General features: G+C 44.2%; 1 protein-coding gene across 1 annotated transcript in view; it reads right to left on the reverse strand.

The window, feature by feature from the left end:
• Positions 1–551: 551 nt before the first annotated feature.
• Positions 552–25757, reverse strand: part of UBE2H (ubiquitin conjugating enzyme E2 H) — a 61976-nt gene continuing 36770 nt past the window's right edge. The window contains exons 2-7 of the mRNA XM_068275966.1: positions 18924–19000; positions 15517–15591; positions 10505–10544; positions 9131–9183; positions 7094–7222; positions 552–1532 (exon numbers count right to left, since the gene is read on the reverse strand). Of these exons, the coding sequence (XP_068132067.1) occupies positions 1408–1532; positions 7094–7222; positions 9131–9183; positions 10505–10544; positions 15517–15591; positions 18924–19000 (499 nt within the window). The 3' untranslated portion in view covers positions 552–1407. The remainder of the gene's footprint in view (positions 1533–7093; positions 7223–9130; positions 9184–10504; positions 10545–15516; positions 15592–18923; positions 19001–25757) is intronic.

A 25757-nucleotide genomic window follows, 5' to 3' on the forward strand; every position in this document is an offset into this window, starting at 1 on the left:
GCCTGCTCTAGACACAAACAGGGTGGATTAACCTGTGTTTTCCTTGTGTCCTGTGCAAGAGTTCAGGTTCACTTTAAGTTAGCCAAGCTATGCATTTCTAAAAGTCTGACTATGCATGGGCATTATGCAGTTACATGACAATAAGATAGTTTGAACCTCAAGACAAGCTGAGAAATGCATGCAGAAGCAACTTTAAATAGCATTTGTTAAAAAATAACTACACAATGTCATACAAAGGCAAGGGTGTAGAAACACTAGGTATGAGACACTCACTAGAAGCATTCTGTATTGATCCATATTCAAACATGGTTCCCACTGTTATCTGAGTGCACTGCCCTCTGCTGGAAGTGCATGATAACACCCTGTGTCACTCCTGTGTGTAAGAAAAAGTGATGGGGCAACCTGGCAGCAACATCATTAAGGTGTGTGGATTACTAAACCCCATCAAAGAGCGTATATTTCATTCTGCTACATGCCAACACCCTTGCAAGTGTATGGTGTTGGGTAAACTTAACATATCAGCAAAATGTCTGAATAACAAGACACACAACTGTAGTCTTCTCTATATTTGAAAGTAAATGAAGTCATACAATGCACCACCCTCTTTCTGCAGAAAGGAAACAATGGCAATGGGTTACTTTATCACTGGGTTCAGGCCACACAACTTCAACCAAAATGAACAAACTCCTTCAAGATGGCACACCAGTTTATATAGCAGCTCCACCAATCACATCCCAATCTTGGCTTAAAGAGGGCAACATCCATTTAAAAATGTACTTAAAACCTGAGAGACAGGCATTTATGCAGTCCTGCTCTTAGGGGCTATTTCAAAGTATTTTCAAACTAAATTTGCAGGCATTTTAAAATAAACAAACAAAAAAAAATTGAAAGGGCACCATGGTCAGGTGACCAACAAAAAGGGGCATTTCCTTTCAAATAACCTAAAGGCTTTTGTTTTTAGTACGATGTGTCTCTAAGATCACCATTTAGCTTTGGAGAATGATATTCCAGCACAGTCTGAGGCATAATCCACTTGGCAGGGTGCTGAGAAATTGACAACACTATCTGAGAAAAAGAATGGATGACAGCAGCCAGTTACTTGTTGCTTAGTTTCCTTTGAGTTCAAGTAGCACACAACGTTGGGACTGCTGAGCACATGCACACAGCTACCAAAATGGAATGTGGGGAATACGCTATGCACATTGGGGCGGAGAAATGATCAGAGGAAAAAAAAAAAAAAAAAAAAAAAATCAAAGCCTAAAGGGTGATATATCAATGCTATTATTCATAAAAACCTTGTTTAGTAATAAAAAAAATTGCTTTGTTTAAATATGAATATTATAGTCTGCTTCTCGTGGTTAGGAAATAAGTCTTTGTTTTTCACTGTTGAAAAGCAGATTGCTTTTACTACAACTCCATGTCCTGGGCTTCATCCTCTGAGAAGTCAGACATTGAGCTTTCAGATGAGCTGTCCCCAGTGCGCTCCTCTTGCTCTTTGAGTGCCTCTTCTGTTGCATATTTCTGGATGTATTCTAGAATAGCAGATAAAAGCAGTTAGTAGTATCACTAGGAGTTTGTATACTTAGTAGCTTAAATACAGTCTTTCAATAACGTAAAGTCTGACATTATAAACCTAAACACCAGGAGGCAACCAAACAGAAGACTGATACAGTAGAGCCTGTCAATACAAAGGATTCTGGCTTGCATTCAAATGTAATGCTTTGTATCTGGTCAATTGAAACTAGTAGGAAGTGCATTTGATTGGCCCAATTCCAAGCTGTCTGCAGTTGGCATTAGATTTGCATGCAAGCTGTAGTTACTCGCACCTGACCATCTATAGTTAGGGGCGTGGGCGGAGACTTGGGCGTGGGCTGTCTGGGACGGAGGGGGCGATGGGCGGCCGCAGCGGGTATTTGAATGGCGTCAACCTGAACGACATAATATCGAGGCACTACAGATCTCAGGATGCCAGTTCCTGATGAGGCCGTATTTACACGGCGAAACATGTTGAACAAGTAGGCATCTGAATACCCACTGACTACCAGAGACCTCCAGTATCCCCCGGCATGCCACAGTCTGTATAACCGTCCACCAGGACATCGAAGTATGGGGTAATATGTTGGACTTATCTCTTCATATGCCTGCTTAAACTATTGCTTGCCTGCTGCATGTATTTCATCTATCAAGCCTGCCTCTGTCTGTGTTCTGCGATTGGGATCACGAGCGGAAATACACATGCTGACATCTATGTGGAGGCATCTGCTGTCTGCTTTGGTTTATGACAGACTGTCTGGGCAAGATAGGTCTGATCCTCATGACCATGATGTGCCATATGCATATACGTTGCATGACTACGCATGAACTATAACAACTTCATATGTTGCCAATAACCTGTCTCCCTGCATGGCTTGCTTTCTACCCACGCTTAAGTGCTTTCATGTGGATGCCTACTACGTGGAGCAATTGTTGAAATTTGTTGTTTGTAGTTCTGGAGGCCTAGCAAGCCTGTGTACAAGACTACCAGAAGAACTTGCACGGTTTCTGGCTGCTATTTTGAAGTGAGACACTTTGGCTAAAACAGGCGGCGACACAGGGCCTGGATCATCATTACCCACTTCCGTGGCTCTTCCTATCATCTATAGGAGCACTCTACACAGTAATTCATGATTGATGGGCCAGGAGGCAATTGTTATACTGAACTTAGGGGACTGCAGCCCCTTGTTTTTCTCTTTATGGGAATATAGTGACCTAATAGGTTAATGCACAAGATTATTAATGTTTTTGTCCACTAATTTTAATATGTGTATGTATTTGTATTTATAATAGTTGGCTATATTAAAGATTTCTTCTATTTTTTTCACATGCACCGAAGAGTCAATCCTTCTGTACCATTTTATAGATCCATAAATATTGGACCGACATTTTTCTAATTTTGGTTCTGTACAATAGCACATTGTTAAATGAAACAACTCAGATGCAGTTGAATTGCAGACTTTCAGCTTTAAGGCCTCGTTTACATCTAGCTAACGCAGATGGCTGTGCGATCCGAACGCAACGCATATGATCGCACGCCATCTGCGCCGCTGCCCATCCCATCCATTGACAGTGATGGGACCAGCTTTGCGCTGCCAGGCAAAATGCATGCAGCAGTATGCAAGCGCTTCCCAGCACATCATACTGCTGCGCAGCGCAGTAGATGTGAACGGTAGAAGGGCAGTCTATGCCCTTCTGCTCTTCCAGCAGTACGCAGGGTGTCAGCGTTGCGCAGCAGCGCTTGAAAGCGACCTAGATGTGAACGAGGCCTAATTCAGTGTGGTGAATAAAATTATTGCATAAAAACGTGAGGCAACAGAAGCATTTTTTTTAATGTATTTAATTTTACACATTTTATTTCAGGGGCTCAAAAGTAATTTAACAATTGACTCAGGGTAGGAAGCCACTAGGGTATTTTTGGCAGCCTTTTGGGATCGCTGACAATAGCCGGTGATTCCCGAAAACGCTTTGCCAATGAAAGTGGGTGGGGGAGAACCCATTAGTGTGATTGCAATTAGGGGCAATCGCAGGACATGCAACATTTTGAGCACGTTCATGCTCAATGCAAAGTATATAAGCGGTGCATAAATTGCCTATCAAAGCAACATTGCAGCGCTTTGCAGGCTCGAGCAATTAGCTTTAAAGGATACCCGAGGTGAGGGGAATATCGAGGCTGCCATATTTATTTCCTTGTAAACAATGCCAGTTGCCTACCATCCTGCTGAACTCCTGGCACAGTGATGGGTAAACTTGGCTCTCCAGCTGTTAAGGAACTACAGGTCCCACAATGCACTGCAGAAGTCTGACAGCCACAACCCTGATTCATAAAGGCAAATGCATTGTGGGACTTGTAGTTCCTTAACAGCTGGAGAGCCAAGTTTACCCATCACTGTCCAGGCATAAGTAGTCAGAGTCAAAACCTTGAAACAAGCATGCAGTTAATCCAGAAAACCTGAGTCAGCTGAATCACAGTACCCGATCTGCTGCATGCTTGCTCAGGGTCCATGGCTAAAAGTATTTGAGAGACAGGATCAGGACTGCCCAGCAACTGGTATTGTTTAAAGGGAAATAAATATGGCAGCCTCCATAATCACTCTCACCACGGGTTCCCTTTAAAGCTGTAAGGAATGTTTTTAGAGCAAAGAAGAAAGGCTGAGTTTCAGACCACTTTAAGCAGATAAGAGGCCTGGCGTTTGAGGAAACTTGCATCAGGGGTGTAAAAATCACTCCTGCAACGGATGTAGCCACTGGGAAGGGGCGGAGGGGGGGGGGGGGGGGTAAGAGAACCTGTGCTCTGGGACTTTTTTGGGGCAGTAGGGGGCGCAATGGTCACACAGAACGGCTGGAGGTGAGCCCACTCCCCCCCCCCCCCCCCTCACCTCGGGCTCCCCCTTCAGCACTCTCCCATCCAGCATTAATCAGCAGTAGCAAGCGGCCCCTCATGCGCTGCAACCCTGAGCCACCTAACTGGCTAACTATACTGGGGCACCGATACTTGGCTATACTGGGGCCACATACCTGGATATCTATACTGGGAGCACCCATGTCTGGATATCTATACTTGGGAAACCTATACCTGGCTATACTGGGGGCATCCAACATTTTCACAAGGGGGCCCAGTGATATCTGGTTACACCCCTCCCTTGCACGTGGAAGATTTTGACAGAAAACAAGCGGTCAAAGGAGGTGGTATGCTTTGGATAATGAGCTGTGAGTCAATTGTAAAATTACTTTTGAAGCCCTGAAATAAAGTGATTGTGTATTATGCAGAACATGCATGACTTCCTGAGGCTCAGTTTACACTGTCAGAGTGGTACCATTCCCTTCAGTGCAGATCCACTACCATTCAGAAGGTCCTCTGCAGTGTCTGCAAAACCACAACCATCTATCTGCCATTATGCAGATCCAGGAGACATGCCCAATGTAGGGGACACAATGGAGACAGTCTGACTAGAAGTGTGTGATGCAAGTGTCAGCTGACAACAATTTAGGATCTGAAGTGAAGTGAGACTCTTTCGAGGGTACGTCAGTTAAGTACAGGTTTTCGGTTCCTTTATTTCCCCTTTGCAAGAGCAAGTACAACAGTGGTTTTCGTAATGATAAAAAAAATAAAAAGAAACTAAGCATTGTAAAAAATATTTTGCCAGTGCTTTCCCATTGTAAAAATCGTTCCTCGTCCAGATTTACATGCTTTATTATAGAGGTGTCATCTTTACTGTGGAATGCAAGTTAAAAGTTTAGTGGTTCAAACTCAAGTTATGTTAGGATGTAGTGTATGTGATATTACCATATATACTTGCATATAAGCAGACCCGCGTATAAGCCGACCCCTCAACTTTTACCCCCGAAACCAGGGGAAAAAAAAATAAAAAAAAAATGATTGACCCGCATATAAGCCCAGGGTGTGATATAGAGCTGTGACTAGGGTGATAGCTGTGGGTCCAGGGCTGTAGGCTGTGGGTTTAGGGCTGAGGGCTGATTCTGTCCCCAGATATATAGCTCTGGCTGTGCCAACGCAGAGCACCTGTATCCTATTCCCTGCCTGCCATGTGCAGTGTTGTGAAGGTGTATTCAGTGATGGCTGTGTCCCGTGCCTCCTACCCTCCCACTCCAGAGCTGAGCTGAGTGCATACCTGATGCATGTGTCCCTCTGCCGTGTGTCCTCGAACGGCTCGTGCTTTTCCGGTCTGCACCTCATTGGAATCCCTCTAGCCTCAGTCGCAGCTTCATCTCTAGGATGCTGGTAACAGTGCATGTGATGAGAGACGCCACTAGATGGCGTTATAGAAATGAAACTGCGGCTGGGAAGTAAAGTGCAGCATGGATCAGTAAACAGGAGAAGTACAATCCGTTCTGATGCCGTGCGGACACTTGTCAGAGGGACCGCACTGCTCTGGGGAGGAGGGCAGGGGGAGCGGGACATAGCCATTAACCATCACTAAATACAACCGCACAAAATTGCACATGATGGACATGCAGGGAATCAGGAACCAGCTACTGTATCGGTGACACCTATTTCGGTACCTTTTGCATGCGGGGGGGGGTTGTCGATACCATCTCGAGACTCGCATATAACCCGAAACCCTGACTTTTGGCCCACTTTCTTGGTCCCAACAAATTGGCATATATGCAAGTATATATATCTATATGCACAATGTACTGTGCTGCTTTGAGTTTTAATAAAACCTTTTTTGGGTAAAAAAAAAAAAATATATAAAAATAAAATAAATAGATATGACCTGGTCTGATTTGTAATTTAAAAGGATCCTCCAAAAGGCTTCTAAAGGCCCATACACACGGGGTACGGCCATCGGTGCAGCCACACGCGTGTTGCGGTGACAGGTCGCCCGTGTGTATAACGTGTGCGCCCCGAACAGTTGCCCCTTGGAGCTGTCGCCAGGCGATTGACATGTTCAATCGCCGGCTACAGCTGTCGCCGCGACTTCGCCGGAACTGTCGCTAGTCCCGCGTCAGTACGCGGGCTAGCGACAGGAGACCTACGCGAGTGAATGGATCATCCGGCCGGGGGATGCTCCATTCACAAACAGCTTCCGCCGCGTCTGCCTTTCTGGCGAGACGTGTGGACAGCTGTCGCCAGCAGGGAGCCGTCGCTCCCTGTTCGCGTGCGCGCATGTCCCCCGTGAATATGTAGCTTTACATAGAAAGCACCAATCCAGCACTGGGAGCCTCTGGAAGTTCACACCCTCACTCCTGTCAGTGAACAAATGTGGCCGCACTGCACAGGATGCCTTGCACAGATGGGAGCATGGCCATGCACACACTTAGACATGTTGGAGATTTGGGGGAGGGTCCGAGGGATCAGGGAAGCCTCTGGATTAGAGGCTTAATGGCTCATCGATTTGATTCACTCTGCACACCACCAGATTACCCAGACAGTCTCATAAGCAGCACTAGAATAATTTGTATATTACACAATTTTATGTTGGGTCTCTGGCCTGCGATCCTTTCAAATTACAAAGAAACCGAAGATCAGGGGAAATTGTCTATTACAGCTACCCAACAAAATTCTTATAGTTGCCATTATAAAGAAAGCGCTCACCTTTAATTTTTTGCTTGTACTCTTCTGGTCGATGCAAATACATAGCGGCTGCATCTCCATTAAGTGGATCTATCGGGTTTGGATAAGCCAGCAGCTGGGGCAGAAAAGACTCAAATATATTGGTAAGGTCTATACAAAAAGGAGAAGAAAAAAGTTGCAAGTGAGGTTTTGTATCACGAGATTTAAGAAGCCCTAATTTCCTAAAAGTATTAAAAGTAAAACCAAGTCACACAGCTTTTGGCTTGGTGCAACCACTTGTGTTTGGATTCAGAGAGCATAATCTTGCATCTGTATGAATGTAAGCACTACAAGACCCACCCTGCTCAAGGTATTACCAACCAGGTTAGATATTCCCAGCCAATCTGTAATTTGTTACCATACAGAAGTTCCCTCTGCTTCTCTCCTTTCCATCTGTAAGGAACCATCTCCAGGTTAAAAATCAAACAAGAGGCGTGAACACGAGTTGCTTTAACTGGTGCTGAAACTAAAGCATTGCTAATGCAGCACAAACACCACAATTGCTTTAGGGCCCTTTTCCATGAGCAGTCGATAGGCAGTGAAAAGCCTCTCAAATTCTAGTAACTGCTGCCCAGTAACTGCTTGCGGCGCACGCAGTTCTACTGTCCATGGAAACTGGCCCTGAGGCCTCTTTTCCACGGACAGTTGAACTGTGTGCTCAGCAAGCAGTTACCAGGCAGCAGCAAGGAGTTGCGAGTTTGAGAAGCATTTCACCGTCCGTGGAAAAGAAGCCTTAGTTAGGTCATCTAGTGTTGCCTTGAGCAAGCACAGAAAACTACAGCACTTCAGGTCAACCACCATTGGCAGCAGAAAAGCTCCTCGTTTCACTGTATTCATCCTGGTCATTAAGTTAACAATTAACTAGAGTCACGTTTTCTAATATTAATGGTAAAAATGTGTTGGGTTAAATGGGTTCTTTAAGGGAACCAGAGACGCCGGACATAGAAAAAAATAAAATAAAAAAAGGTTTCATACATACCTGGGGCTTCTTCAAGCCCCATAAGCCTGCATCGCTCCCACGCCGCCATCCTCCGCTTCCTGGATCCGCCGGTACCGGGTCCCGTCACTTCCGGCGGACGCGGCCAATTGTCCGCATCACAGGGGCTCCCAGCATACCCTTATGCGTGCGGCTGCGCAGTATGCAGCCGCACGCGCAATGGTATGCTGGGAGCCCCTGTGATGCGGACAATTGGCCGCGTGCTGACGCCGACTGGCCGAAACTACGGGACCCGGAACTGGCTGATACAGGAAGCGGAGGACGGCGGCGTGGGTGCGATCCGTGCGTATGGGGCTGGAGGAAGCCCCAGGTATGTATAAAATTTTTCCTGGCGTCTCTGGTTCCCTTTAATTACTGCTTTAGATGTACATACCTGTCATACACACAAATCTTTGTGTATATGTGGACAATAATTGGGGGGCATCTACAATATATAGACCCCAAATTTGATTAGCCCTCCACTGCTTGTGATCCTAGATTTTGGACTGCATGCAACTGGGAAATTGTAAGGACATAGGTTTTCTTATTGAACGCTCAACACTGCAGGTCGCACAAGTGTGTTGTGATTCGTGCCGATTCATAAACACACTGCAGATACAGTTTTTGGCTTTTCAGTACAATTATGGGCCCTTTTTCATTTGCAGAGTGATGAGTGTGGCTACCTAGCCGCATCACTTCCACTGCTGACCACGGTGCTTGGGGGGGGGGGGGGGGTGGGGGGGGGACAAGAACATTTTTCAAGACCCCCCTGGACCATGGATGCACCAGGTTTAGATTATATAGTGTTTCCTGTTTTTTGTCATCTAAACCTAGGTGCGTCTTTTAGTCTGAAGTGTCTTAGATTCTAAAAAATACAGCATGTGGTCACTTTGCTTTTATATATGGTTTACATTCACTTGTATGATTGTTTCTGAAATTTGTCTTTTACAGTTTTGTTTGAACAAACTACTGTGATGTCCTAGTTATGATGGGTCATTGCAAACTAAACATTTAATATGTAATAGTTTGAACAGGTTCCTTACCATAAAGAGCTGTCCAGGTTTGATTGATGACATCTAGACACACTGTACCTGACCTGTGGACAGAGACGCCCTGTTTAGAGTAAAGCTGACACTGCCAACAGTCCTGCACAGAGCGTAAGCCAATTTAATTAACAATTGTATGCAGCAAAAATAGTCAATCTAAAAAATAAAACAAAAATTCCTCCATGCTGGCCAAATAAAATACATATACATTATTTCTGTGCTTTTTGCGCTCCCTAGGTTTACTGAAGCCAGCGTTGCCTTCATTTGCTGCCATAAGGGTAACACCAGAGCCGGTTCGTGACTTTTTTGCTGCCAGAGGCAAACTCCATATTTGGAATGATAGTACAGCACCCAACAATTTACTCTGCATGATTTAATGTTCTCACATGACATGCTGCTGCTCAACACAATAGCACACTGGCTGGCTGTGAGTCTGTGACAAACTGCTCACCCTCAGCCACTCCATTCCTCCTCAGGAAGGTACACCGTACAAAAATGCTGCCCCGATGCAAATCTTTCACCTTGCTTCATAAGAGAACCAGCCCTGGGTAACACCCTCATACAGCAGAAAACCTGGAGAGTACACACACACACAGCCCAGACCCAGTAACAGGCACACCGTTATGAGCTGGCCAAGATCTGTCTGTATACTCGTGGCCAGTAGACCAAAAAAAGTCAGGAGAAGAAAAAAAAACCAAAATAAAAACACACACACACACACACACACACACACACACACACACACACACACACACACACACACACACACACACACACACACACACACACACACACACACACACACACACCATCTGAACCACAGAAGTATACTGTATATTAGCTGATCTTCCACTAAGGCCTGGTTCACACTGGTAATGATGGAAAAACTGATCCGTGGCATGGAACAGTTTTTTAAAAAAGGCTCAGTTCTCCATCTGTGGCCCTCCAATTTTTTTGGCTAATGTGAACCAGGCCTAATGCTCTGGCATACAATTACTTCACATTTCTAGCGGAGGAATCATCTAACTGCATATAACATAACGCACTATGCCACAGCATTGCTTGTCAGGCATTAAATGAAAAGCTGCAAAACTCAGTTGCTAGCAAAACCAAATCAAACCAGTCCATCTCTAGTGATGCTATGCATTAAGGTCATGTGCGGTTTTGCTGCATCTGTAATGGGTGTACATACCTCCCATTGTTATACCCTGTATGCTATTTTACAGTGTTGTGGAAGATGCTGGCGCTATATAAATCAACAATAAAATATAAAGACTGCAACATGTCAAACTCTCTAGCAGCTGAGACTTTATTATACAGCCTGTACGGTTCAAATGTGTTCAGCACGGCAAGAAAAGAAAAACCACTTACGCTTCATCGATATTAGGATGAAATATTTTGTTCATAAACCCTGCAATTAAAACAAAGATCAAGATTACAAGAACTATCAATTCGGAACAAAGTAGCTTTGCATTTATATGTACTCAGTAGCACACCATCTAACATTTGGAGTAGAGGGGATGCAAATTAAAAATTAAAGGTAGCCATACACTGGTCGATTTGCCATTAGATCGACCAGCTGACAGATCCCTATCTGATCAAATCTGATCAGAGAGGGATCGTATGGCTGCCTTTACTGCAAACAGATTGTGATCGGTTTCAGGCTGAAATCGATTCACAATCTGTTGAGCTGCTCCTGCCGCCTGTCGTCCCCCCCCCCCCCCCCGCGCATACATTACCTGAAGCTGGCTCCCGGGCGTCTTCTCCGCGCTGCACCGCACAGCTCTGTTCTTGCTCCATCCCGGCGTTTCCTGTGTCACTCCGTGACCAGGAAGTTCAAATAGAGCGCCCTCTATTTGAACTTCCTGGTCACTGCAGTGACACAGGAAGCGCCGGGATGGAGCCGGAACAGAGCGGTGCAGCGCGGAGAAGACGCCCGGGAGCCAGCGTCAGGTAATGTATACCTGATCGGATGCCGCTAGCGACGCGCACCCTACCCGCGGGCGATCGAGGGTAATTTACTGCACGGCGCGATTGACGGACCGATCCGATTTCGGGAGGAAATCGGATCGGCGGGTGTGTTTAGCTCAAACGATTGGCAGCAGATTCGATCCCAGGATCGAATCTGCTGTCGAAACGGCCGCGAATCGGGCCAGTGTATGGCCGAGTAAAGCAGGGCTGTTGGTAGTTTCATAAACTGAGGCGCCTGAGTCGAATGATTTTTGTACCGACTCCATAGCTCTGGAGTAAATGGCATTAAGTACTAGTTGTAGCCTAGATGTTTCAGGCATCCTTTATCCCCCAGCCAAAAAATATGTTCAGAATAATCAAAACCACAGAATTAAGACCAGTGATCTGCAAACTTGGCTCTCCAGCTGTTAAAGGACTTAGAGGCCAAATAGACAAAACATTTTTTTACCTGTATCATTTTTAAATCCAAGGCGGAGACCCTCAGTGCCCTCCGCCAATCTATCTATTTCAATGCCCCCAGGTTGGGTGCCGACCCCAACACAGTGATGTGAGCGCGCCCGACGTACGCTCAGGAGGATGCCGGGACCCAGTACGCGGCTGGAGGAGGGCCAAAGACTGTGCAGCCGCACTAGCGTCCATGCGTACTGCGGCTCCTCTCGGCGGCCATCTTAGAGGTGGAATAGCGCACGACCCGTGCGGTGGGGTCGGCACCTGACCTGGGGGCATTGAAATAGATACATTGGTGGCAGAGCACCCAATAATGTTCAGAAAGTCGTTAACTTGATCCATATAGTTAGAAAACAGAAGGAGATGCTGGCATTGATTTACATTGACATGGAAAAAGCTTTTGATACCATCAAGTGGTCCTACATGATGGCAGAACTGGAGAAAAATTAGGAATAGGAGTGTGTTTCCTCAAAGTGTTTAAGAGATTATATTCAGGCCCCTCAGCCACCCCCCTTCTGTACCTTTTCTAATCCAGGGAACATATCCACAATGCGATTACTCTAGCAGGTGAAGAGCATCAGGCCAACCGCTTTGCCGATGACCTGCCCACACATCCATTCCTAACTAATTGACTTTACTAAAAACTTTTGGTAGTGTGTCGGGATTGAAGGTAAATATAAATAAGACTGAGGGCTTATCCATCAATCATCCCTTGGCCCAAACTAAAGCCTTAACTGATTCTCTGGGTATTGCCCTACAGACGAAATATCACATATCAGTGTTAAGATCTCCCCCAATACATAGGATCTTTCTCTTAGCCTATAAACATCAAATAGCCAAGCTAAAACACTAAGGCTGCTTCCACACAGGGACGTTACAGGCGCACGTTAGTGCGCCTGTAACGCTCCCCCAACGCACAGCAATGTAACACAAGTGGGCTGTTCACACAGCCCATGTTGCGTTACATGTAACGCTGCACGTTGTCGGGAAAGTGCAGCATGCTACGGCGTTAGAGTTAGACTGTTTGCACATGCGCAGTGGGGGGCGGAGAGGAGGCGGGGAGATCCAGCTACAGTAGCCGTGCACATGGCTACTTAATATTCACTGCACTGGCGGCCGCTGATTGGCCGGCGGGACCACGTGAGGCGGAGTGTCTCGCTCCGCATCACGTGGTCCCGCCGGCCAATCAGCGCCACTCTGGGAGACCTTATAGGGATAGAGCCGCCTAACGCGGCTCACTCTACCGTCCTCTCTTGCAGCACCATACGATGCGTTGGGTGCACGTTATGCGACCTTAACGTGGCACCTAATGCAATGTCTTGGTCTGCAAGTAGCCTAAAACAAGATTTGTTCATATGGAACATTTTCTGGGTGATTTAGCTATAACAGAAGGTATAGGGAAATCGTAAAGCGCTTGAAAGGAGATAAAAATAAATAAATAACCTAATAAACCACTCAGCGCTTGAACTAGCACTGGCGATTTATAATGTGAACATAGCCTTATTCTTCCTGCCTTGATGCGGCCCTATGGGGCAGCGCCCACCTAAAATCACCCATGTTTCTATCTCCTGCCCCATAGCTCAAAGCTACTGGTCAGATTTCTGCACTAATAAGCTCTGTACTGAGACAGCTGTGTCCCCAGATCTCTGGATGCTTCTATTAGGAGACAAGCCCCAGAAGTGGAAATTTCCCAGACAGACTAGTTCAACACATTGCTAAAGCTGCACGACTTAGGCCTCTTTACCACAAACTGTTTACTGGCAGTGAAATGCCTCTCAAACTCTCACAACTGCTTGCTGCTGCCTGGCAACTGCTTGCTGAACACAGCTCAACAGTTTGTGGAAAAGAGGCCTTAATGTAGCCAGATAATGGTCTGGTTGTCAGCGCCTTGCGAATGTACGCTGGCTCAGTCTTGCTTGGCTTTCTTCAGAAATATGCAGATCATGTAAGCTGTTACTGCACAGGTACAAGCAGTCTGCACCTGCGTAGAAGAAAGGCCCTAATTGGGCTCAGCCATTTCCGCCGCAGACCTGGCGTGATGGTGGTAACGTGCATGTGCACAGAGGCTACACTTCAGGGGTCCCAGTGCTGAAACAGGCTGCAGAGGATGACATGGGAAGCCTCTTTAGGATGTTGAGGCCTTCCCCTCCAGAAAGCAAGTACCTAGAAAGGTGCATGAAAACCTCCCGGGTTTGCTTTAAAGCAGAGTTCCCCAACCCTGTCCTCAAGGCCCACCAACAGTACGTTTTGCAGAAAACCAAACATGCACAGATGAAGTAATTAGTATCTCAGCAGAGCTGATTAACTACCTCTGTGGATTTCTACAAAACATGCACTGTTGGTGGGCCTTAAGGACAGGGTTGGGGAACACTGCTTTAAAGAACTTGAGTGAAGACTTCTACACGGTACAATTTTCCTTCAGAACGGATCCATTCGATAATTTCCAACCAGTCCAATCGGATTGCGATAGATTTTTGCAATAGATTTTGGGTACTTCTCAATGCAAAATTGAAACAATTTGGACGTGTACACACATGCAATTTGTCAGATCACTGGTCAATCTGATGGAAAATTGTACAGTGTAGATGAGGCTTTAGACCTCATTTCCACTTGTGCACTACTGGTTGCGTTTTCAGCAACACACAGTGTGTGCGACAAGCAAGGACATCTGAAATGCATAGACTGCATTGTCTGAGGTTTCCATCCAAGCATTGGGATTCAGTGCATTATCACACTGCATGGTTGCATACAATTTTGGGCGAACGCAGTGCAATCCATTTGATTATAAATGAATGTTATCTGATCGAGATCAGAGAGCAATGCAAGTGCTGTGTGTACACTATATATGATGATCTGCCACCCGCGCACAAGTGTAAACAAGGCCTAATTGGCATGTTTTCGTATAGGGGTAGAAGATGAAGAATTTTAGTCACGTACTTCCAAGGGTGTGCCAATGACAGCGTTGATTGTATATACTGAGACAAATTGCTGGTCTTTTCTGTTTCCTCCATCCATTTCTTGGTACATCCTTTAAAAGTTTTTTTTTTTTTTTTTTGTTTTTTTTTAATAGCCATCAGATTTGGAAACACTTGATCCTACATACTTAATTTACTCTACTAGTTTTTCAGATTATTTCTATTCTTGATGAGCACCAAACTGTACATAGGCTATGACTGTTAGCACAGCAGCTATCATAGGATTTACTTTAACATTGATTTAAAGCTATAGGTTGTATGTACATTTGTAATTTTATACTCCAACCTTTCTATGCAGTTCAGTACTTCGAGACCTATACATCCCCTTGGTTGTATCCTATAAGTCTGTTGGGTCCAACGCCATAGTCCCACACTGATCCAGGCCTCCGCTCTCCCCTTCTGTGTCGTGATCTTTTGCACATGCGCACCTCTCGTGATCGAGTGAGAACTGAACTGTGCAAGCACAGAACGCTCCTGGCGACGGTAACACAATCACTAGCAGCATACTGTGCGTCTGGCAGAAGATCCCAACCCAGCCACATTCTTCCAGAGTGGAGAGCATTGTGTTACGTTGTACAAGTTGTAAGACACCTTTTCATGAAAATGCAGTAAAACAAAGACTGAAAACAAAAAAACAAAAAAATTGTACAAGTCTATTAATAAGCCCAATCCCTCTAAAGGCCAGATATCGCGCAACATCGTTTTTCAAAAATAAATCACTGTGTGCGTCAAACATCGCTTGAATTTTTGTTAAACAGACATGTCTGATTAAGTCACTGAGAATCGGTATAATCCTCATTGACTTGACACAATTGTTTAATAGTTTACAAGATCTCTCGCTTCCGCTGCAAACAACTTTTCCACGATTCGGCCAGATGGTTCGGGGAACAAATGCTTGTCAGCGGAGATCTCTGATCCATCTGGCTATGTTCTGCTGGTGGACATTTACAACAACAACCACTGATGTTACTAGGATTTAGCAGTACTTACCTATAGAAGGAGATTTGAAGGGATATTTATCAGGAAGATCCACTCTAACTTTCCACACTCCACCTTCATATGGTGCTGACAAAGTGATAAAAACATGCAATATTAAAAAAAATTAGTCTTTGCACTGGTTTATAGGAGGATAACAATGGTCAACGAGAAGCAAATAATTTCAAATTGATGCAGGATTATGCACTTTTTGCATGCAAATTTATGCAGCTTGAAAATGACCCAATCAAATCCTGCTGAGGTCAAATTCAGTTGGTCCATTTTCAAGCTGCATAAACTAGCATACAAAATTTGCCTAATCCTGCATCAACTTGAATTTGATTCTCATTGACCTTCCGTAAGGCCCCTTTTCCACGATCAGTTGAGAGAGAGTTTGAGAGGCTTTTTACTGCCAGGCAACTGCTTGCTAAGCACACAGTTCAACTGTCCGTGGAAAAGAGCCCTAATAGAGGAATTCCTTTTTTCAAACAAGTAAAGTTATGGTCAATTAAACAGCTGCCTATAAAAACCATTTTAAGGCCCCTTTTCCACAAACTGTTTCTAGGCAGTGAAATGCTTCTCAAACTCACAACTGCTCACTGCTGCCTGGTAACTGCTTGTCGCTGCCTGGTAACTGCTCACTGCTGCCTGGCAACTGCTTGCTGAGCACACAGCTCAACAGTTCGTGGAAAAGAGGCCTAAATGTTGAGCAGCAGTGCAAGTCTGCCACATATTCCATCCTTCAGGTTACATTGACACAGACACTTTGCGGTGCATTGTGTCAGACAATTTAATTACATTGAAAACGCAAAGAAATTCTATTGTACTGGTAAGCAGCACAACACATTAGCAGTGCGCTCCAACGGAATGTCTTGGAATAATGCAATGCATGCGGAGTGGTACTGCATAACACACAATGCCACTTTTCCTCAGCGTTCACACGCCACATCCCACCAGTTTAGACCGACACTAGCAATATACACTGTCCAGCCAGTGTTTCTATTTACATATCCACATACTTTGGCGGCAGCTAGTTAGCAGCTAGTGACTACTTATCACTAGACTTTGTGCAAAGTTATAAAAATAATGAATACATACAAGTTTCTGGCAAAATATAAATCATAAATTAAAAAAAAAACCTGCAAGTGTCATATTTGAGAATTCAACTCAACTTACAAGCTAGGGTTACTAGCTTGACACCAATTTGCTGAAAACAGCACAATAGTGAGAGCTCCCTGCACATCACCATGTAACATGACTGAAGAGAATATGCAAAAACTGCAGGCCTTTCAGATTTTAACAGAGGCTGATGGAATTTCAAGCGGGTCAGATAAGTATAAATTGGTAGTGTGCTCACATACTCTTCAGATATTAAGGCCACCAATGCCAAGTCAAGAGCCACAGCAACTGAGTGCCAGAGACATCTGCTCTTGGGTTCAACTTTCTGCAGCTTTGCCACAAACTGCTCTGGCTGAAGATGCTTAAAGTGTCTTGCTTTCTCACACCTATTTTAAGCAAGTAAGTAAATGAATGCTCTGACTTGGCCTATCAAAATTATGCCTGTTGGTCAGACCACAGACTGAAGTGGATAAACCTGCAGGAAAACTTAGGCCTCATTCACAGTACATGCATTTCTATGGGCATGTCGGAACCACGTATAGTGTGCAACACGCAAAATCAGACTGCACTGTCTGACGTTCTCACTATTGAGCTGCACAGAAATGCATTGCAATAACACTACTGAACGTGTTTTTTTGGGGAAACATGGACTCATTCAGGGCAGCGCAACGGACAGCAACGTAGATGGCGCGTGATCACCTGCGTTGCAGTGCAAATGCGCAGCCATCTGAGTTTTACAATGTGAACAAGGCCTAAGGCCTGGTTTACAGTGTGATGCAGATGAACAAACATTGTGGTAAGCTGGCGTAAATGCAGTTAACATGCACACAGCAGATGAGAATCTACTCGTATGTTGATACCCCTCTGCTGATCATCCAGAAACTGATCGGAGCCTGATTGAAGCATGGGGCAGTGTTGGGTTGTAAAAGCAAAACAAAACAAAAACACAGGAATCCTACACAACAGGGAGGATTCTCATAGGTCCACCATGAACCAATGTGAATTCTCTGTTGAAGCAGGACCAATGGGGTGCTCCATGCTTCTGCTGGGCTCAAAACTGCTTTGGACCAAACAGCAAGTGTCAGTGGCAAAACCAAATCCACTGGACAGGAGAGTCAGTGTTTTGTGTACGGTGTGGACAGGAGCAATCTTGCACTTGTGACATTCGTAAACACTGCAACTGCACCACTCATGACTACAGGAGCATGATCGGATGCACTTTTCCAGGGTCATGCATGCACAGTAGCCTGCAACTGGCCCAGTCAGCCAGGTTTTGGAGGGACACAGCAGCTAAATGGAAAAGAGCAGAACTGCAGCAATGGACCAGGGTGACTACCTGGGGATGGAAGAAGCCCCAGATTAACTGAGCACATTTATTTCACTTTAGGTTCCCTTTAAAGTACCCCAAATAGTAATAATTGCTAGCGATGGTCAATGATATGCCAGCTTTCACGCATGCCAATGTAATGCAAAAATTATGCAGCTTGGATTTGGACAAATCACAATATAGTCAGAAGTATTTAATTTGCCCAATTGCAAGCTGCAGCATACAACTTGCATGCAAGTCCGATTTACTATATTATGAACCATCTCTAGTCTTTACAGCACTGCGTAATATGTTGGCGCTTTATAAATGCAATAAATACATTTACAAAGCTTCATGGTACTCATGGAGGTGAGAGCATTGGCCAGATCAGGTGACAATCCCATAACTATTGTCTCACCGTAGGAAGCAGTGGTTGTGCTCTGCAAGATGATGAGTAAGAAATGGGGATGGTCACAGTTAGCCTGACACAGCATCTCCTCTTCAATGCAGAAACCACAAAATTGAGGAGGTTCTGATTTTTTGTGATCAGGTCCTCATCTATGCAGACTTATTTTCTTATCTGAAATTGTACACCTTCAATTTTGGATTGGCCAATTTTACCACCACCATGGTTTAGGAGGGTCAACAGATTTTGACTACTATGAACAGATTGTGTAGATAAGTTCTCATACTACATAGAGTTGGTAACATTGGTCAGCAAAGGAAGTAACATGAAATCAGGAAACAAAAGCAATTATTTTTCTTCTTTAATCGTAGCAGTGGGTGCGTTTGCAGATTGCAAAGAATTGCATCGTGCTAGTGGAAACACCATTCTGTGATTTACATTATAACACTGTTGTCCGGTTGCAATCAGCAAATCGCACAAGATCTGATTATCTGATCAAAATACATAACATACAGCATGAGAAGGCCCCCAAGCAATGCGTGATTCACTGCAAGATACAGTTATGGCAGTTCAGAAAATAGTCATACTTACTTCCCTGTGGTCCATAAAACTTCACTATAAATTCATTTAGTCCTCCTAAGATTGTAACTTCATGTTTGCTTTCAATACTAAAGGAGCCAGTTAAGGAAATTTTTACGAGAGGGGAAAAAAAAAAAAAAAAAAAAAAAAAATACAAAAAGAACCAAAAAAACATTTTTTACAGATTTAGTTAAACAAAATAGTTTCAAAGATTGAGCACCCCTTTAAATGTAAACCCAAAAAAAAAAAAGGAGCTAAGGTCCAGAGGCTAGCACTCACGCCATGCAATGTTAGGATTCCATGTTAGAATCCTGGCCATTATAGTATGTATGGAGCTTGTATGCTCTGCAGGGCTTTTTGGTCCTTCAAATTAGTTCCGTGTCCATTAAAAAAAAAAATTAAGTGTACACTGTATGTGGTATATTCCAGCAATAACAAATCAAGCTCTAGGACCATGCATCTATATATGAGAGCACTGGAAAAAAAGTTTAGACTGATTAGCCCTTCAAAGCATCTTATGCTCTCTGTAACGCAGTTTCCAATTACTCATAACATGGGAAATTTTGTTCCAACTTCTCTCATGTGCACAAGCCCAAAGGAAATATGAGAATGACAGGACACTCAAAACAGTTCTTATTGTACAGCTAAGGACAGCTGAAATAAACTATCGCTGCGGATACATCCTGCTCCAATTGTCCAACAATACCCAGCAACCATAACAGGAAGAAAATTCAGGAGACTAGTCAGGCTACTTCAATCACACTTAAAGGGAACCTGAAGTGAGAAGGATATGGAGGCTGCAATATTTAATCCTTGAACACTACCAGTTGCCTGCTGTTCCTCTGCCTCATACTTTTAGCTACAGACCCTGAACAAGCATAAGCAGCAGATCAGAGGTTTGTGACAACAGTCTGACAATATTAACTGCATGCTTGTTTCAGGTGTGCGATTCAGACACTACTGGTGCCAGAACGATCAGCAGAACTGCCAGGCAACTGGCATTGTTTAATAGGAAATAAATGCAGCCTCAATGTACCTCTTGCTTCAGGTTCCCCTTTGGAACCGTTAACGGTCCATAAATATGTATTAAAGCGGTATAAAACCCTGACAATAAAAACATGTTTTCCTACCTTATTATATGCCATATAGTTGTATTTGCATTTGTGCATAAGTATTATTCATTTAGAAATTACAAGTTCCCAAAAGTACAGTTTTTTTGCTTTGAGAGCTGCATTTGCATTTTATTCATAACTGGTTTTATTCATCTTGTATTGAAGGCAGAAATGCTTTGAGTTTCCTGGAGCTTCTGCACAGTCAGTTGTATCAAGTGAGGAATGTGAAACATCCTAAGTAAAAAGATACCATTATCTCCACTTCAGATGCTTCCAGCTTACTCTGCACTGAACTTTCAAGCCCTGTGTTTAACTAATTGAATGCTGTTCTAGTAGAACTAAAAAAAAAAAAAAAAAAAAAAAAAAAAAAAAAAAAAAAAAAAAGCCGCCAGGGGGCAGTAAATTTTTTTTTAATTTTTTTTTTCTTTCATGTAGCGAGACGGATAGCGGCGGATCGGCGGCGATCGGGCACTGCACGCAGCTAGCAAAGTGCTAGCTGCGTGCAGCAAAAAAAAAAAAAAAAAAAATTATGCAAATCGGCCCAGCGAGGCCTGAGCGGTGCCTTCCGGGGGCATAGCCCGAGCTCAGCTCGGGCTTACCGCCAGGAAGGTTAAGAGCAAAGAAGAAATGCTGGGTTTCATTCCACTTTGAAGCACAACTCGTGGGGGAGCAATTATTCATCACCTCTTATTAGAATTATATCTTGGGGTCAGATGGCCATTTGGTCCTATGCCACCAATAGTACAGCACTAAAGTGCGCCACCTCATAACGTGACCATCTATAAGGCGCGCCCATCTGTGGGATACATGCAAAAAAGGCGTCGCCATATTTGGGCGCAGGATGAAGTCACTAAATGGCTTACTGAGGTTCTGAATAAGTCCCAGCAGCGTTACTATTCCCCCTCCAGGACGCTATGGATAGGGGGGGGGGGGGAAGATGTCTGCCAGCTACTGCTGGCAGACGATTTACACGGGTTCTAAGCAATTTGGGCCCAGTCTTTTGCAGGCACCCAAATTGACTTCTTAGCGTCGCTATAGCTGTAATTCTCATTGCGGTCTATGGTGCACCAAAATTTTACAGCGCCAAATTGTTCTACTTCGCCTCTGTGTGCCACCCGAAAGTTCATAAAGATGAATGGGTCACTTCCCGGCAGGAGTTGCTGTACCCACTTCCTAAACAGTGACATTGCACTTTCATCCTTAGATTACAGCATGGCATGTGGAATTCTGAAATGAATGCTGGTAAAGGAAGAGCTCAGCTTTAAACTACTACATCATACCAACTGGCAAACCATGATCTTTAACCCACTAGGGACCAATTCATAAGATTTAAAGGAATGTATAAGTAAAGTTGCATATATTTTCAGACCATCCGTTCCTAAAGGATTTTTATAACACTTTCCCAAATGGGACCGCAACATCCTGAGAGTGCACAAAGCAAGTCCTGCTATACGCTAGAATTTAAAAGCCTACATTAGAAGCATGCACAGAAATACAATTATGAAGCCAGGCACATTATGTGCTCTTACACACAGCAATTTCTTTCCCCAAAAAGAAAAATCTGTTCCAGGAATCTGCTCTGCCGTCATTACACGCGGCAGCTTGTATTTGCTGCTACAAGACACACAACATCAGCTAAAAATACATCAACATGACTGAACATTAACTCTTAAACACTACAGTCATAAGATATCAGTTGTGTGTAAGTGTGCAGGTGTGCTGCACACCATACACATATAACAAGATATCACTTGGCTAAGGATGCAAACATTTGTTGGAACGTTTGTATGATAGAATACCCGACTAAGTCTTAGAAAACCAGATCCACCATGATCTTATAAGGGACTAAAAGGAAACAAAAACAAAACACTTAAATAGAACCTGTACTGAGTAAAAATATTTAAAATAAACACGTGAGGTAACTTCAAATGAACATTACATAGTTACCTTGCCATCAGTTCCTCTCAGAAGGTCACCATTTTCTTCTGACAATAATCCCTTCCAGTTCTGACAATATTTTGGCAGATCTGAAATATGTCAGTTGCTGTCAGTAAAATATCAGTTGCTGTCAGTTATAGCTGAGAGGAAAACTGATGTACCAGGTAATGTCTATGTTTCTCTATGGCTCAAGTGGGCGATGTTACAGTTTAACTGTGTGCTGACCAGAAAGCTGTTATGGGTAATGGCCATTTTCAAAATGGAGGACGGAAAATTCCCTTTATCACAGTGAACAAATAGGACGCGGGACAGGAGAAAGACACTGAGGAGTAGACTACATGGAATTTAAGTATGACTTGTGTATGCTTATTTTGACTTAATTTACAGTTCAGGTTTTCTTTAAGAAAGCATTTGCACAGTACTTTTAGCATATAGTGCAGCTTTAAAGAGACTCTGTAACATTAAAAAGATCCCCTGGGGGGTACTCACCTCGGGTGGGGGAAGCCTCCGGATCCTAATGAGGCTTCCCACGCCGTCCTCTGTCCCACGGGGGTCTCACCGCAGCCCTCCGAACAGCCGGCGACTGTGCCGACTGTCAGTTCAATATTTACCTTTGCTGGCTCCAGCGGGGGCGCTGTGGCGGCTTTCCGTTCCGAACTACACGGAAATACCCGATCTCATTCGGGTCCGCTCTACTGCGCAGGCGCAGGAAACTTGCGCCTGCGCAGTAGAGCAGACCCGACGGCGATCGGGTATTTCCGTGTAGTTCGGAGCCGACAGCCGTCAGAGCGCCTGCGCAGGAGCCAGGAAGGTAAATATTGACGTCACCACTGCCCGGACTCCACGGAGGGCTGCAGCGAGACCCCTGACGGATGGAGGACGGCGTGGGAAGCCTCATTAGGATCCGGTGGCTTCCCCCACCCGAGGTGAGTACCCCCCAGGGGATCTTTTCATGTTACAGTTCCTCTTTAAAATATTGTATGCAGCCAAGCGTATTAAGTTCATGATGCAAGGTTTTTTGCCCACTTCCTGGTGGACCACATTGAATTCTGAAATATTCTTATATGCTAAATGTGGCAGATCTACAGATACACAATGTTTAAGTAAGGGCACTGTGAAGGCCACTCTAAAGCCTGGTACACACCATGCAATTTCCCATCAGATAGATGGGTCGATAGATAAATTCCGATAGATCCGATCTGATTTCCGATAGTTTTTCTGGTTACTTTATGCAAATCGATCAGAAAAACAAAAATCACATTGGACATGTCAGAAATTATCTATTCGACCCATCTGACAGAAAATTGCATGGTGTGTACAAGGCTTAAAACCTTTAGCCCACTTTTTCATTAACTAGAATGAAACAGATTTCGCAGTATGTTAAGGAACATTGTGGTTGATTTACTAAAAGTTGAAGAGCCCTGGAGAGCAGGCAGCAAACTCGCACTGGACGTATTAGGGGGCAAATGTTTTCAGCCCGCACCTAAAACAGAGGAGGAAAGAAAAAAAAAAGCGAAATATTTGCTAAACATTTGCAGTGATGTGGTGTAATTTATAACTCCTGTTTGAGTTATCAAATGCAGTGACAGTTACTGGAGGGTTTACAAATTACAGTTTATGCTATGGCAGTCGAATGAACTCTCCCATAGCAAGGACTTTTATAAATCCTGGAAAGGTTTGCTTCCTAGCAGATAGAGGATATGATCTTTTCCCACAGCCAACTACAATGTAGAGAGCAAAAGATTCCCTTGTACATTGCTTTCACCCACTTGAGCAAGGCATTTGACTGGCAGGAAAGGGAGATTCATCCATCCACTACCTACAGACATAGGCATCATAAAACTGGCTAGTCTGAGGAGTTCCATGCGTGAGGGAAAGGGAAAAAAAATAAAAAAAAATTAAAAAAAAGTAGGTTTGCACTATTTTTTTTTACATTTCAACCTGGACACATTGAAAACCTAGAAGCACTGATTTCAGTTGTGCAAGCTTGGCCGTGGATATCTTTAGCCACTCAATATGGTCATGGAAAGACCTTCATGCAAAAATATTACCAGCCTGAGAAGGAAGAAAAGGTCAGGGTAGTATTAATGTAAAGCTGAATACTCACCTGAGGATGGATGAGGGAACCTCACAGCGAAGCGGGCCGACAAACCATCCTGTCCGTGGGAACACGCGATGGCACACATCAGGCGTGCAAACTATTACAGCACTTTGTGTGGGAGTAGTTGGGGATTTTAAAGATCCACTGTGATGTTATCGCCATGCGTCGCGAAGCGTAGTTCACTTAATTACAAGCCTGTACTCATGTCGCTAGATTGCAGAAACAATCGCTCAAAAATTGCTGGTCAGAAGAATATGGTGTAATAAATTTGTGAGGTGGGTATGGGCTTTATCATTTGCTTAGATTAGCATCAATGTGGTCTGGTTTGTAGTAAGCAGGTCTTCAAACATTCTGTGAAAGCCCTTCTTGCCCGACTATTACAATACCACTGCTTTGTAACAAAAAAATCCAAATGGGCTTTCCATTGGTAGCAGGCATATATAGTTTAGATACCGGTATATAGTTGCAGGACCATAGCTTTTTTTTTTTTTTTAAACATTGTAGGAATGCAGCATTCTACATCTATGATTGGCCTCCTGCAGTGATCAATAGGAAAGGGCATGTCAACTCTGGCAGAGTGCCATATCTTACCTGGAAGGGGAAAAAAAACAAACAAACAAACAAACGAGGACTAGAGCAGCTGCAGTCACAAAAACTGAATGAAAGTAAACTTTTGGAATTTTCTTTTCTAATGCATCTTAAGACACAGAAACCTAATCGGGTCTTCCATATAGCCATGGCAAAACCAGATAACCTGTTATTAGGGCTCGTTTACACTACGGTAAGTAGGTGGCCTTCCAACACAGATACTTCTATTACTGTGGGAGGTCACAATGACTCAAAATATTACATTGAATGAACAAGTGCTAGCAAGTGAGAGCAAGATCTCAGGATACACTGTCACATAACTGAAAAAATCCTGGGCACCTAGTGAGCTGGTATTTAGGTGGCAGAGCAACAAGCTGGCTGATTCAATGTTCTAACACTTTAGTATTCCTTTCATTAAACAATTGTTAAAATTTGCAGGTGATACGACTGTCATTGGGTTTATATCAGACAAGGAAGTTGCATACAGGGAATAAGTTAGGTTGTTAATGTCACACCACGCAGTCAGGTCCTTGTTAAAAACAAAAGAAGTTATTCTGGACTTAAAGGGAACCCCCCCCCCCCCCAAAAAAAAATGATTTTATATATCCCTGGGGCTTCCTCCAGCCCCATCCGCATTGATCACTCCCACACCGCCGTCCTTTGCTGCCTCTATCGCTGGTACCAGGTCCCGTCACTTCAGCCAGACGCAACCAGTCTTTGCATGCGCACGGGGTCCCTCCAGCTCTTTATGCATGCACAGTACGAAGGGAGCGCACTGCGTTTGCGTCGACTGGCCGAAATGACGGGACCCGGTACCGGTGGATAGAGGCAGTAGAGAAAGGCGGCATGAGAGTGATCCAGGCTGATGGGGCTGGAGGAAGCCCCAGCTATGTATAAATCTGTTATGCTCTTCGTATCTCGTTCTCTAAGAACCATCAAAAAGACCAATCACATACCAATAATGATCAATGCAGAGGCTGTCCAGCTTTAAAGAGGAGCTGTCAGCCATACCATCTCAGGAAAAAAAAAAAAAAAAAACACACACAAACACAATACTTGCTCTACTTATATAACATACTGTATATTGCACTGTCCACATTTTGATAA

Source organism: Hyperolius riggenbachi, chromosome 3 (genome assembly GCF_040937935.1).
Source record: "Hyperolius riggenbachi isolate aHypRig1 chromosome 3, aHypRig1.pri, whole genome shotgun sequence".
Taxonomy (NCBI): Eukaryota; Metazoa; Chordata; class Amphibia; order Anura; family Hyperoliidae; genus Hyperolius; species Hyperolius riggenbachi.